Below are 14,827 nucleotides of genomic sequence, written 5' to 3'. Positions count from 1 at the left end.
CTGCTACCATGGATCTCTGAGCCATTATAAATCTGTAAAAGGCAAGACCTAACCTTGAACATTTTTCTCCTTCTGATGTCCAACTAGCAGTGGCCAGAAATAATGAGTTCTGATAGGAAAATCTTCTTCCTTCAGAGCCTTCATTAGAGCTTTTGCCAAATCTGAAAGAGATACCATTAAATATTACAAAGCTACCCCAGAAAAACTTATTTTTGTTGGTTTTAATTATGAGAATACAGTACCAGTTTTATTGGCTAGTAAAGCACACTGCAGTGTGAACTGCAAAGGAGATGTATGCAGCTTGGATTCCTTTAACTTCTTACAGTAGTCTTTCAGCTTCTCTGCAGGCTAGGGGGGAAAAAAGAACACATCAGCTCCCTTTGATCTTCTGCAAATATTCTAACACTTTTGGGTTCAAAGTCTGAACCTCTCATCCTCTTTTTATCCGTCATCTTACAATACAAAAACAAAGTTTTCATAGTATTTATGTTTGGTCTAATCTCATAACAGGTCCTTATACTTTTAAAAAATCTTATTTCACTACCCATTACACTGTCTACAATGTAAAAATGAACAGAATACCGTATTCATAGTCACACAGTGCCGTAAAAAGAAACTGCCAAAGTCATTCAGACCATCTTCCTTTGATAAAGGACATGCTAATAAAACTTGCAATGCTGTATCTTCCAATTTTTCAGTGACTAAAAGCAAAATAAGGTTCATTGCATCTGTGAAGAAAACAAAGACACCTTTTGTTACTGAATTGAATAATACTTTTACACTTCACCAATATGAAAGACAAACTTATGAACAACAAACACCAAAAGGATACAATACTATCCTTTAAAATATCCTAAATAATAATGGAACACTTACACATCAAAACATTCCAATGTATCCATTAACTCAAGTTTTTTAGTTTATTAAGCTGACTTTGAGTCCTATGTTCATCTATCACAAACCCCCTATTGTTAGAGAATGCCCTTTTCATCATGTAAAAGCAGTAATTCAGATGATTACAAAAATCATGAAAGTAAAATTTATAAAACTACCTGGAATATATCTTCTTTCATATGCAATTTTGTCCAAAATTTCTGAGACATACTGAGGATACCCAGCTTTACTGAAGCTAAAGATAATTTGCAATAAATCACGGTCCATAAGGTAAAGATCGGACTTCTCCACCTTCTCCAGAGTCTATAGATAGTTCCAGAAATTAGAAGAGTAAGTCAGAAAGCAGTATTTTTAAATTAAAGCTAAATATATTAAAATACAAAAATTTGAATTAGGAACATATATCATCTAAAGATTTGAGACTTCCTTTATAAAACAGAAATATTCTGCTTCAACACCGAGGTACCAAACTATAGAAATTCTCCTATCAATACTATTACTTTCAAGAGATATCTTTAAAAACAGATAAAAACTATATTCTTCTGTAAGTTTATAAAAATTATTTTAAAGTATGTTTATTTATACAATAAGTCATACCTGCTTAACCTGGTCAATGTCACCCTTCTCAGCATACACATTCAATAAGGCTAGATATGTGTCTGGACCAGGCTCAATTCCAGCCTCTTTCATCACTGTGAGAATATTCTCTGCATTCTCCATATCTCTGTAAGTTAATTCAAGGAAAATAAAACAGGTTACCATAATACTGCCAAATGTAATATATCATTCAATCTCAAATGTATACCTATACTTATCAAAATTAAAAACATGGTAACATCAGAAAAGGAAAATACATATTAAACTGGTTAAAGGTTTTAGAAATAAAGATCATAAACATCCCAAATTTTTACAGGTAATTTTTACAAAAGAAAAACCAAACTGTATAATAACTACATAGACATTAAAGAATGTGTACTCTTTCACTAAATATGTTACAACTCAAATTTACCTTTTTAGCAAATTATTCTTCACACCAAAAACATATTTTCCAGGGCACCAGCAGATCAGTTAATAAACTTTACAAAGTCAGTCAGTCACCTTTGGCCAGTCCCAATTTTTACGACTGAACATTTTCAAATGAATGTTTGTGAAACATAAATTTAAAAATAAGGTATTTTTAAATGTGCAGTTCTACCTCACATGCTCAAACTTGTTTTTGAGGAGGTTGATAAACATGGTTTAAGATTTTCTGCAATATTTTCTATAATTTAAACCTCGCCTGAGAACAAAACTTTAGGTTGAACATACCCAGCTCTTGCATGCCCTGTAACAAGGGCACTGAATACTGCCTCTGTGACTGGAAGATCCTTAGTTTTCATAAATCCAAGAATCTTGCTGCAATAAAAAATGAAATAAAAATACTCCTTGGAATTATACATCAAAAACACTTTCTAGAACACGTACACACAAAACCCCATTCCTTGAAAATATATCAATAGTCTTGGAGTACTCTTGTTAAATAAAAATAGTAATTTTTTAAAATCTGATTGTTTCTTCTATGCTACTAATTAACCTTTAAACAGCATAAAGTTTATTAAAGTTCAATGAGTTAAAAATAAGATTGTACATTTCCATATATCCCTTATTTCCTAAACCCTCTATCCAAAAGTAGTAATACATTTTACACAAGCAGAGAAATGTTACAACTGCTTTTATATGAACCTGTGAGACAAATAAGTTTTATAAACGAATACAATTTAAATAGCTAAGAACATTTCCTTTAAAGTAAAGCTAGCTTTATATCTCAACAAGTTTAAACCTCTGCTTCAATAAATTAAATTTTTAATTAAAATAACAATTGTTACTTAACTTTCACCTCTTACATAATTTTATATTGTATATAGAAGTCATATTACCACATATGCTGGATTAGAATACTTCTGAAATAATTTCCCTTATTAAAAAGAAAAATATTCTAGGTTTACAAGACTTAAATATTTGTTTGTTTATACATACTTTTATAGAGTTCCATACCTGGCACCTTCAATATCTCCCACATTACAATAAGCAGCAATCAATCTCTGGTATGTTACCTGTTAATGAAATGGGCCAGTTAATATTTTTTAAATAATATTCCTAGTAAAGAAAAAAAGAAGAGTGGATATGACAACAAACATTTATAATAACAGCTACCTACACGATTTGGTTGAATGTTTGCTTTCTCCATTTTTGCCAAGAAGTCAGTTGGTGAAAATTTATGTTCATTTTGAAGGTAGACTTTAAGTAAAGCATTATAGTGACTTACATCATACACAGTACCTACAAATGAAATTTAAATCAGATTTTTAGAAGAACACTTAAGATCATATTCTTTATCACAACTAAAACATGTAAATTTAACAAACAACAAGAGTAAATGATCACTTAAGTATTTCACAGCAAACTTAGACCCACTTATATAGAAAGCCTGTCAGAACAGATAGAGCAAGCTAAACATGCAAGACAGTAATTACTGAATTACTACAGTTACAAGTAACTGCCTATTCAGATATTAAGAGGTCTCTTACTTATGAAGCGTAGTATTCCCTCCCTGTTAGAAAATGCTGACAATTCCCCTGTATTTACAGTGACAGAAAGATCTTTCTACATAAAGCAGTCCTTGCCACATTACAGACACTGAGATGGACAGATTGTGACCATAGCTGTTTACACAGGTAGGACTATGCTGGTAATTCTGCTTACTTACTAACCAGGCTACTCAAAGATTTTGACAGGTTCCATTTCTACTCCATACTCAGTTGCTGAACACCATTTCTATTCTGCTTTTATTAATTACCTGTATTCCAATGACCTTTGTTTTCCTTCTGCAACTATCTTGCATAAGGCCGCATTAATTAAGGTTACCACTCAGACTTACTATATCCACTCATCACATCAGGGTGATCGGATCAATCCAGTATTAACATGTTTTACCAAATTTTCATGAATTAAATATCTTTATTCACCTGCCTGTGGCTACATAGGCCTATGGTCAGTGTCTGCTATCAGCTTGAGATTCAAGGGAGCAGAGACATATTCTGTTAAATTAATATTTGGGGAATTTTTTAAAATATTATTTTATATTGATTTTTTTTAAGAGAGAGAGAAAGGGAGTGGGGGAGGGAGAGAGAGAAACATCAATGTGAGAGCAAACATCGATCTCCTGTACGCCCAATACCAGGGACTGAGGCTCTATTGAGCCCAAAATCTGGGCACGTGCCCTGACTGGGAATCGAACCCACAACCTGGCGGTGCTCGGGATGATGCCCAAACAACTGAGCCTCACCAGCCAGGGTAATATTTATTTTTTATCTTAACACACAGACATGTAAAGTGCTTTATTATGTTTCAGGCACTGTGCTAAGTTCTCTGCTTATAATAAAGGCTCAGTTACTCTTCACAATAGCTTTGAGGCAAGCATTATCATTATCCCCGTCTTACAGATGAAGAAAACTGACTTTTATTTGTCCAAAGCCACATGGTTAGCGAGTGATCATAAATTTGAACATAGGTGTTCTGCCTTGAGAATGCAATCTCTTAACCACTATAGTACTCTATGGTGGTTAAGGGTCTTAAACAAAACCATGTGCAATTCAATATCTGCTTTCTGATTATGCAACAAGGTTACCATATAGTAACTAAACACTTATTTTTTATTAAATGTAATATGCACAAAAAAAGCATGATGGTCCTAGCAAAGAGTAAAACAAAAGATGTTATGGATTCCACTCACAAATAGGATATAGAGGAAAGACATGTTTGTGAACAATTATACTAGAAAATGCGTCTATCTTTCTATTGAGGTGTTAACATTATGACTATGTAACGTGTATTTTAGCACATAACTTTTTTCACAAATATTTCTCCCAGTTCAATGTGTTTTTTATAAAGCATGTGACTTATTGACATATAGATATTTCTAGTTTTTATGGTCAATTCTTTATCTTCACTTTTCTGTTGTATTTACACTTAGAAAACTCTTTTCCATTCTGAAATATATTTATTTCATATCCACTTTTAAAAACTTAAAAAATCAACCTGTCATCAAAATTAATTCTAGATGAATTCAAATCTCTCAGGGGAAGCTCTGTCTTTATTCTATAGTTTATGTAAGTGCGACACATCACGTAAAGGATATTCCTAGGTATTTTATATATTTGTGACTACACTTGAATACTTTTATCTATTTTAGTTTCTAACTATGAAAAGTTATGGATTCGTGACCATTTAATATTTTCAACTATTTTATTGTAAGTTAATTTTCTGGAATTTTACAGGCAAACAAGCACATCACCTAAAAAACAATAATTTACAGTATTGTTTCACATCTTATTTCATTGCCATTATACATGGTATTTATTAGTTGTTGGCTTTAGACTTTAACATGTTAAAGAAACACCCATCTATTCTTTAAATTTTTTTTTACATCAGGAATGAACATTGGATTTTATCAAATGGTCTTTTAAGCTATTTTTTTTGAAATAGGTGCTTTGTTCACAGTTCAAAGTTTAAACTGTTTTGTATGCACATAAACATATAAACATTTTTCTTCAAAATGGTAGCATAGTATACTGTTCTGCACCTTAATTCTTTATTATATTTTGAAAAACACCTCACATTCATATATGAAGAACTCCTTATTTAACAGTTGCACAATATTCCATTTTATGGACACTCCATAATTTATTTAATCAATCCCATACTGAGGGACATTAAAATTGGTTCAAATTTCTTACTATTACAAATAAACTACAATGAAGAATATCCTTCTGTAAATAAGAGTATAACTGTCACTAAATTCAAACAAATGGAACTGCTTAGTGAAATGGTATGTGTATTTATAACTTTGACAGACCAAAGTCCTTTTTAATTTTATTTTGCTTTTTAGCTTACCATAAAAGTAATACTTGAGATGAAAATTTATTTTATTCTTAATGCCCCTAGATGTCACTAGAACTCATTGAATAAATCATATTGTAAAAAATTTATGAATCAAGTAGCCCTTGTATAAAATTAAATTATAGAGTTTATTTAAAGAAATTTATTTTTTAACTAAAGGAAAAAACTTTCTGCACCTTTTTATACACATCACATATTCAAATAATCATACCCAATTCCTGAAGTTTGTCCCATATCCTATGAGCTAATTCTGTCCTCTCTGAGAGCTTTAGTTCAGGCAGGAGAGAACCACAGCTGCGCAGCAGAAGCAAGGCATGATTACCACCTGGGCAGCCTATGAAAAAAGATCAATGGATAACATTTAACATAGTACCAATATCATATAGATAAATGTCAAATCTTAAACTGAAATTTAAAAATATTCAAAACTCTCTTGCCTCCCTACAGATAATATTAAAGAGACTACCTGTAAATTTGAAAAATCCTATCCTAATCCACAAGTATAATTTACAATGTTACTAAATGTTCTAAGTTTTTAAAAATTAGTCTGCTTTCTTAAGGCAGCTAAGGTTATGAATCTGTAATTTGAAAGACTATAGAATACAAAAATACAAGGAACCTAATTTATAAGCAGTGCTTACTGCAATTCAAAGGCTAAGTTTTTCAGTATCTTATGAAATAACACAAAGCAGCACAATTAAAACCCATGGATATCAATTTTAGGTTTATAAATAGTTACAAAATAATATCAACTTTCTTCTCCCTTTATCCATGTCCTTTATCAAAATGTCCCTGAAAACTGACTTTAAAACAAAAACAAATCACTAATTGTTTGATTCCATTTATATAAAGTATCCAGAATAACATACAGTATCTATATGAACAGAGAGTACACTAGTGGTTTCCTAAGAGTGGAAGAGATGGGAAGGTTTGGGAGCTGATGGGGGTATGAAGATTTCTTTTTGGGGTGATAGAAATGTTCTGAAATTGTAGTGATAGTTGTGCAATTCTGAATAAATCAAAAAAGAGAAAATGGCCGAAACCGGTTTGGCTCAGTGGATAAAGCGTCAGCCTGCGGACTGAAGGGTCCCAGGTTCGACTCCGGTCAAGGGCATGTACCTGGGTTGCAGGCACATCCCCAGTGGGAGGTGTGCAGGAGGCAGCTGATCGATGTTTCTCTCTCATCGATGTTTCTAACTATCTCTCTCCCTTCTTCTCTGTAAAAAATCAATAAAATATATTTTTTAAAAAAAGAGAAAATGAAAAACATTATTTAAATGCATATTAATTATAACTGACACTTCTTTGGTATCCCTCTTCATTAAATTCTATAGCTTCTTAATGTGACTGAAATCCACGGACGGGCTTTTGGTAAGCTGGTGAATGCTCTGAAACTACAATAAAATCATGTGTGTGCACATGTGGGCTTTTTTGTGTGTGTGAGGGGATAGGGAAGTAGAGGGCTTACAAGCTTCCATCAAATTATCAAGTTGCATAAGTGATTCAAATAAATTTTAATAGCTAAGTGAAAGTAAAAAGGAAATCATAAAAGGGAAATGATTAACAGTGTTCCTGGGAATCTGTCATTTGTGATTATTTTAGGTAAAGCTGATACTAAACAATGGAAAATAAGAAAAACTATTATCTTCCAAGAAAATTTACTACTAAAAGTGACTCTTTTATAAACTGTGAAAAGCAAAAGGGCAATTTTGATTTGATTTTGAAAAAAACACCTGAAACAAAATGTCTTAGTTACTCAAAAGTTTTCCCTGATGAGTTGGAAAGACAGAAAGATAACAAATAAAATAAAATCACGATCACTAGAAATAACAAATAAAATTAAAAGTATCAAAGAGCTTGCCCACAAACAAGTACTTATTAAAAGTCCAACTTTGTAGTCCTGACCAGTTTGGCTCAGTGGATAGAGCGTAGGCCTGCGGACTCAAGGGTCCCGGGTTCGGTTCTGGTCAAGGGCATGTACCTTGGTTGCGGGCACGTCCCCAGTAGGGGGTGTGCGGGAGGCGGCTGATCGATGTTTCTAACTCTCCCTCTCCCTTTCTCTCTGTAAAAAAATAAATAAAATATATTTTTTAAAAAGTCCAACTTTTTAAACAGAAAAGTTTGAAATACCTGAGTGACAGGTATTATCAAAGACTTTTTGTAGAAGTGACTTTGGGATGCGGCCAGTTCTTCGGACAGAATTATCTAGTCTCATGAGAGCCCAATCAAACTGACTGGCACTCCTTCTTTGAGAAGCAGCGGGCTCCTCTTGAAGATAATTCTTTTTTTCAGCAGCAATGGCATACAGCCTGGCTTGGCTCAGTAGTCCTCTATAAAATGAAACACAATTAGTAATAAATTAAGTCAACTACTACCCATATTGGTCATCTTTTTGAGCAAAATTTATACAAAACTATTTTATTAGTTACTAAATACATAAATTCATAGCGCAATAGCATTTTGCTCAGAGAAGTATAAACTGGTAGGCAAGAAAGTTTGGCTTTTGCTTTAAATAAAATCAGACACACATACAAATTATATGCAAAGTAAATATCTTGACTAATTATTTGAGTGTATTAATAAGGTTCCAGATGGAATTATTTCAAACTAAGACAATATGGTGTGTACCTGATTTCAAATATCAAACTTAAAAATAATTCTATGTGTGAAGGAAACCATCATAAATCTTTGAATTGAATTTAAACTTTCTCTGCATTTGAATATCATTAATACAAAATTTCTAACTCAGAGATTTACATATGTATCCCAAAATACTTTAAATTTTCCAATAGCAGCCAGTAAGTACCAACAACTATATTGTATACACTAAGCATATATTAACCAAATCTTACCCAATAATAGACAAGCATGTAAATTGACTGTCCCTCCGCTATGCTCACCAGCCAATCAGGAGAGTATGGAAATTAACCCAACAAAGATGGCGGTTAATTTGCATACAAGGCACGAAGCGGCAGAGTGGAGCCGTGACGACTTAAGGCTCCGACCAGAGCAAAGGCCTGGGTCCCAGGTGCCGGAGGAAAACTAGTGCCCACAGCCAGGAGAAGGGAAGGCCTATTGCACGAATCTCTTCGTGCAACGGGCCTCTAGTATAATATAAGAATACTTATTAATCCAAGCATGCCTTCAGGATTATAAACACGTTTGGCATGTGTATATTTTTACCACAATTACCAAGATAAATATTTATATAGTAATAAGTTTTATTAAACTCTTGATTTCCTACCCTACATCATTAACCTGGAAAACCAATTACAAATTGAGTGATTAAGTATGTGATGTTACATTAAAGAAAGCTAAACCAGTAGTTTCATCACAAGGTTATATAAAACACAGAGGCAGCACTTGATACTAGACTAGAAATGTTACCACTATGATCTGGGACAAATCACAACCATTCTAATTATTAATGATTCCACCTAAGCAAATAAATATAATGAAGTGAAAATAAAATGGAAAAAATCAGGATACTAACTAAACAAGTCAATGTCACATTTAGTGGATTAAAATCTGTTAAATGCGCAAAAGTGCCTCATTGATTAGTCTGTTAAGTGAGCAAAATTAAATGCTAGATTATTACCTAAAAACCACAAAAGATAAACTCCTACATATTCATTCCTTATTTTCAAAGGTTTTCTCTGGCCATTTATCTGGCTATTAGATCAGTTGCTACTAAATGATGCCTTTGTTAATCAAGCAAACACAAAAATGATATTTTAAATCACCCAAAATAATGTGTCAAGTTCAAGTGCAGTCACATTGTTCAACAACATAAGTTGATTATAGTGATTTCAAATTGTAGTAAGCATATTTGCCAAAGTCTTTTACATAATCCAAATCTGATACTGTGAAAAGACTAAATAAATAAATAAATAAGTAACACCTTTGTTATTTAATTCAGTTTTAAAATATTAACATCAAACACAAAACAAAATTCAGGCAGAAGACAGAAATGTTAATATACTAGCACAGCATTCTGAACACTCTAAAGCTAATTTTTCTTATAAATCTTTAATGCAGCCATTAAACATAAGTGTGGCTTTCATTAATTAAGTTGAAATAGAATCTGCTATAAAATAAATTGGGGTAGGGAAGGATTACACATTTAAATCAAAGAATTCTTCAGTCTTCAAGAGGATTCTCCAGCGCTTCCCCACATGGCAGTGCTTTCTACATTTATTATCTGGCCCAGAAATTGTTTAAATTCACTAAACACATCTTGAAAGAGACAAAACTTTTATAGCCTGGTAAGTTGTGACAGAGGGAAAGAACAAGTCTAGGAGTTATGATGGGTCCATGCAAGATAGGCATCCACTCATCAGCTGGCACAAGCTGAAACGCATGCTTCCAAATGCCAATGATCAAAAAAATTGATGTAACCACATAACCTGTCATAAAAGGCTCAGGAGTTCCCCTTTTAAGACTCTAATACTCACCACTAATATTCAGGTTACCCATGAATTTTCTCTGGCAAAATGTGGCATTTAAAGTTATTTTTCTCATTTTTTAAAAAATGGTGGTGGTGATTTTTGACTCTTTACTAAAAAAAATAACAATTTTATAGTGGAGTGTCTGTATTTCAAAAAGCTACAAGAGATTAGGTCCGAGTTGAGCAAGCGAGCTGAGTGGTTGTGTAGTCACATCTCTGAGACCAGTAGCGCTTGCAGCATGGCTGACCAACTGACTGAAGAGCAGACTGCAGAATTCAAAGAAGCTTTTTCACTATTTGACAAGGATGGTGATGGGACTATAACAAAGGAATTGGGAACGTAATGAGGTCTCTTGGACAGAATCCCACAAAAGTAGAGTTATAGGACATGAAAATGAAGTGGATGCTGATGGTAACGGCACAGTCGTCTTTCCAGAATTCTGACAACGATGGCAAGAAAAATGAAAGACACAGACAGTGAAGAAGAAATTCAAGAAGCATTCTGCGTGTTTGATAAGGAGGGCAATGGCTATATTGTGGCGCAGAGCTTCGCCATGTGATGACAAACCTTGGAGAGAAGTTAACAGATGAAGAGGTTGATGAAATGATCAGGGAAGCAGATATTGATGGTGATGGTCAAGTAAGCTATAGTTTGTAGAAATGAAGACAGCAAAGTGAAGATATTGTACAGAATGTGTTAAATTTCTTGTACAAAAATTGTTTATTTGCCTCTTCTTTGTAATTTATCTGTAAAAGGTTCCCCCTACTGTCAAAAAAAAAAAAAATGCATGTATAGTAATTAGGACTTTATTCCTCCATGTTTTCTTCCCTTAAGGTCATTGTCCTGAAACTTGATTTTAGAAAAATGATCAAGTATCATGTTGCATGTGGCTTACTCTGGATATATCTAAACCCTTCTGCACATCTAAACTTAAATGGAGTTGGTCAACTGAGGGAACATCTGGTTAACTACTTTTTTAAGGTAGTTTTCTTTAGGAACTGTCAGCATGTTGTTGTTGAAGTGTGGAGTTGTAACTCTGCGTGGACTATGGACAGTCAACAATATGTACTTAAAAGTGGCACTATTGCAAAATAGGTGTATTCTCCAGATACTTGTACACTATTTTTTTGTACTGCTGATCCTATACCAGAAACATCTTCTTTTATTGTTATTGCTTTTTAAACTTTGTTTAGCCACTTAAAAATCTGTTCATAGCACAATCTGCCTCAAATCCATTCCAAGTTGTATATTGTTTTCCAATAAAAATTTTTTTACCTGCTCCCCCACCCCCCTCAAAAAAAAAATACAAGAACCAGATTTTTATAAGCAGGCTTCCATCTGTCAAAAGGCTCGGTCTTTCTAAAATTAATAGTTCACTTTTTCAAGGCATTTTTAGGTTAACAGAAGAATTATCTGTGAAGTACAGAATTCCCATATACCCTCTTCCTCCTCTACCCAGTTTCCCTATTAACAGTAAAGGTGAGACTAGGTAATGGAAAGACAAGTAAAGGATTTAGATTTTATGATATATACATATATATAACATATATATGATATATAACAGGAGTCCTCAAACTTTTTAAACAGGGGGCCAGTTCACTGTCCCTCAGACCGTTGGAGGGCCGGACTATAGTTTTAAAAAAAAACTATGAACAAATTCCTATGCACACTGCACATATCTTATTTTGAAGTAAAAAAAAAAAAAAAACAGGAACAAATACAATATTTGTATTTGCATGTGGCCTGCGGGCCGTAGTTTTAGGACCCCTGATATATAATATATGATATATACATATATATGGCTAATATGCAAAGTGTCCCCTCGGGAGTTCAACCAGGAGTTTGATCACTTGCTATGACATGCGCTGACCACCAGGGGGCAGCGCGGAACAAAGGAAGGCCCTGGCCAGTAGCCAGCAGCTGGGGAAGGGAGGCCCCAGCCAGCAGCTGGAAGGAAAGCCCAGGCTGGCAGCAAAAGGCCCTGATCGCCGGCCAGGCCTAGGGACCTTACCCGTGCACAAATTTCATGCACCAGGCCTCTAGTATGCTTATAAAACACAAGACTGATTTTCATAAAGCTGCCCTCTTAGCTACTTTGTTGTACCATTCTGTAGTCAATGGGGATTGCAAACATCATTTATGTTCTCACCAACCCCTTATTTTGACTATTCCACTTGTGTTTTCTTTAGCCTGTTGATAATGGTTGATTATATTAATTGGTTTTCAAGTGTTGAGCCAGCCTTGTACACCTGGAATAGACCCCAACTTGGTCACAGTATAGAATTATTTTAATACATTTTACACACATACTGACCCCACTTAAGTTTTAAGGTATTAAAAATTCAAAAAGAATACTCCTAAAGTGGTTGGTACTCCTTTCAAATTGCTCCACTGCTATTCACTATACCACTACTACACTGTACCCTGAAGCTCAAAATCTTAGGATGACTATTTTATTGTTCAATCCCTCTCACCCTTCACACCCATCCTTCCAAGCAAGGTAGAAGAGTCAGCAGGCCAAGCAAGTAAGCACCAGATGGGATGAGGTTTGAAAGGAAAACTGGCTAGGCCATAAAATATTTTGAAGCTAGAGTCTGATTTTTTTTCTAGATACAGATTTTATTTCAGGAACAGGACTGTATTAGAACTTATAGGCTTATGAAGCATGATCTATTTCTGTTTTGAAAAGATCAGTCAGGCTGCTGGCTGGAGAATAAATTAGAGGGCAGCAAGAATTAAAGGAGAGATACCATTGAGGAAGCTATTGCAGTGTAGTCCAGGTGAGAGAATGATGGAAACTTGGACTACAGTGGGCAGTATAGATGGGACAGAAATACACAGCACCACGGCCAGCACCTGATTTAATTACAAATTCCAAGTCTCACCCCACAATTTGTTAATTCTTACCTACATGTAGTGAAGAAAATCTCACGTATTAAGTGCTTACTTAATTCTCTGTATATATCTGACACTATTATGTATCATTTTCATAAACAATTGATAGGCACAATCTTAAAGGCAAAAATGAAGGCTCTATGGCAGTGATGGAGAACCTATGACACGCGTGTCAGAGGTGACACGCGAACTCAATTTTTTGGTTGATTTTTCTTTGTTAAATGGCATTTAAATATATAAAATAAATACCAAAAATATACATCTTTGTTTTACTATGGTTGCAAATATAAAAAAATTTCTATATGTGACATGGCACCAGAGTTAAGTTAGGGTTTTTCAAAATGCTGACAGGCCGAGCTCAGAAGGTTCGCCATCACTGCTCTATGGGCTGGTGGAAATACATAAGCAGTAAGAGTGTGGGCTTGAGTCCTACAGACCAGCCTGAGTTCAAGCTCTGCCATTTACAAGATATGAGACTTTGGCCAAGTTACTGCAACTCTCTCAAAGCCTGTAAAATCTGAGAGGTAACAGTATTTACCTCACAAGACTATCATAAAGATTGACTGAGATATACACTGTTTCCCAAAATATCACACTTCTGCTAGGGAAGATGGTTTTAGGTTACATATAGAAAAAGATTTTCCATTTGAGTAGTTCTATGTATTGCAATAAATATTTTAAAATACTTATCACAGCAAGCTCTTTATTTTACTACAATTCCCACTTAAGGGAAAATTAAGTTATAAAAATGTCAGTTTAAACCTAAAAACCAATGTTAAGAAAAATATGTTATAAATAACAGTTTAGGTCAGGGGTGGGCAAACTTTTTGACTCGAGGGCCACAATGGGTTCTTAAACTGGACCGGAGGGCCGGAACAAAAGCATGGATGGAGTGTTTGTGTGAACTAATATAAATTCAAAGTAAACATCATTACATAAAAGGGTACGGTCTTTTTTTTTTTTTTTAGTTTTATTCATTTCAAATGGGCCGGATCCGGCCCGCAGGCCGTAGTTTGCCCACGGCTGGTTTAGGTAGTACTCAGTTTTGGCAAAAAATCTGAAGGCAGTATACAAATGCCCCAAGTTTGGACAACACTGAAAAAATGTATATAAAAAACCTAGCAAAGTAACTGTAATAAATATTAACTATGTATTTACTAGAGCATTTTCTTTTTTCAATGTACTACAGAAAGCACATAAGACTTACTTTAAAGGGCCTATTGAAATTCAAGCTAAACTATTTAACAGCTACCTGGCTTTGGAAAAGGTATTTGGTCTAAGCATTAGTTCCTAATATGAAGAAAAATACTACCTTGTAAAAAGCACATTTAAAAAAGCAGTTATCAGATTCCTAACAGAACAGTCCTCAAAAAACATCTGCTGATTGGCCTTTTTTCTAGTCTTTTGAGGAGCTGTCACAATAACTTTCTCCCTGAATTATTTTGCAAAGCCTCAATTCTTCAAAAAGTCTTGCCCAGTTAAGCTGTCCCTCAAACACAGCTTTGTATTTTATGGTAAGTCACAGAATTTCAGACTAAAAATGTGTGCAACTCTCCTACACTTTGATAATAGTCTCCTGGCTTGAACCACCAATGCCATTCCTTTCTCCCTATCCAGATGTCCCATCCAGCTCAGGCTACTGCAGTCCACAG

The 14,827-nt window shown here is 34.2% G+C and overlaps 1 protein-coding gene and 1 pseudogene across 4 annotated transcripts in view; one reads left to right on the top strand and one right to left on the bottom strand.

The window, feature by feature from the left end:
- The window catches only part of LRPPRC (leucine rich pentatricopeptide repeat containing), a 92,458-nt gene that overhangs the window by 68,832 nt on the left and 8,799 nt on the right, over nucleotides 1-14,827 (bottom strand). For 3 of the 4 annotated variants that reach the window (XR_004971850.1, XR_004971851.1, XM_036334711.1), the window contains exons 2-11: nucleotides 7,963-8,162; nucleotides 6,044-6,166; nucleotides 3,092-3,213; nucleotides 2,929-2,987; nucleotides 2,203-2,289; nucleotides 1,492-1,618; nucleotides 1,053-1,197; nucleotides 583-728; nucleotides 243-348; nucleotides 54-161 (exon numbers count right to left, since the gene is read on the bottom strand). Coding sequence is in view for 2 of the 4 variants with exons in the window: in XM_036334711.1 (XP_036190604.1) it covers nucleotides 54-161; nucleotides 243-348; nucleotides 583-728; nucleotides 1,053-1,197; nucleotides 1,492-1,618; nucleotides 2,203-2,289; nucleotides 2,929-2,987; nucleotides 3,092-3,213; nucleotides 6,044-6,166; nucleotides 7,963-8,162 (1,223 nt within the window). In the remaining 2 variants the exon portion in view is untranslated. Of the gene's footprint in view, nucleotides 1-53; nucleotides 162-242; nucleotides 349-582; nucleotides 729-1,052; nucleotides 1,198-1,491; nucleotides 1,619-2,202; nucleotides 2,290-2,910; nucleotides 2,988-3,091; nucleotides 3,214-6,043; nucleotides 6,167-7,962; nucleotides 8,163-14,827 lie in introns of those variants that run through there. The other variant, XM_036334712.1, reaches the window with a different exon arrangement.
- Nucleotides 10,512-10,972, top strand: LOC118669049 (annotated as a pseudogene).

The sequence above is a fragment of the Myotis myotis genome, unplaced genomic scaffold (genome assembly GCF_014108235.1).
Source record: "Myotis myotis isolate mMyoMyo1 unplaced genomic scaffold, mMyoMyo1.p scaffold_m19_p_14, whole genome shotgun sequence".
Classification (NCBI taxonomy): Eukaryota; Metazoa; Chordata; class Mammalia; order Chiroptera; family Vespertilionidae; genus Myotis; species Myotis myotis.
The sequence above is the reverse complement of the archived record's forward strand: the minus strand, read 5'-3'. Positions and strand labels throughout refer to the sequence as shown.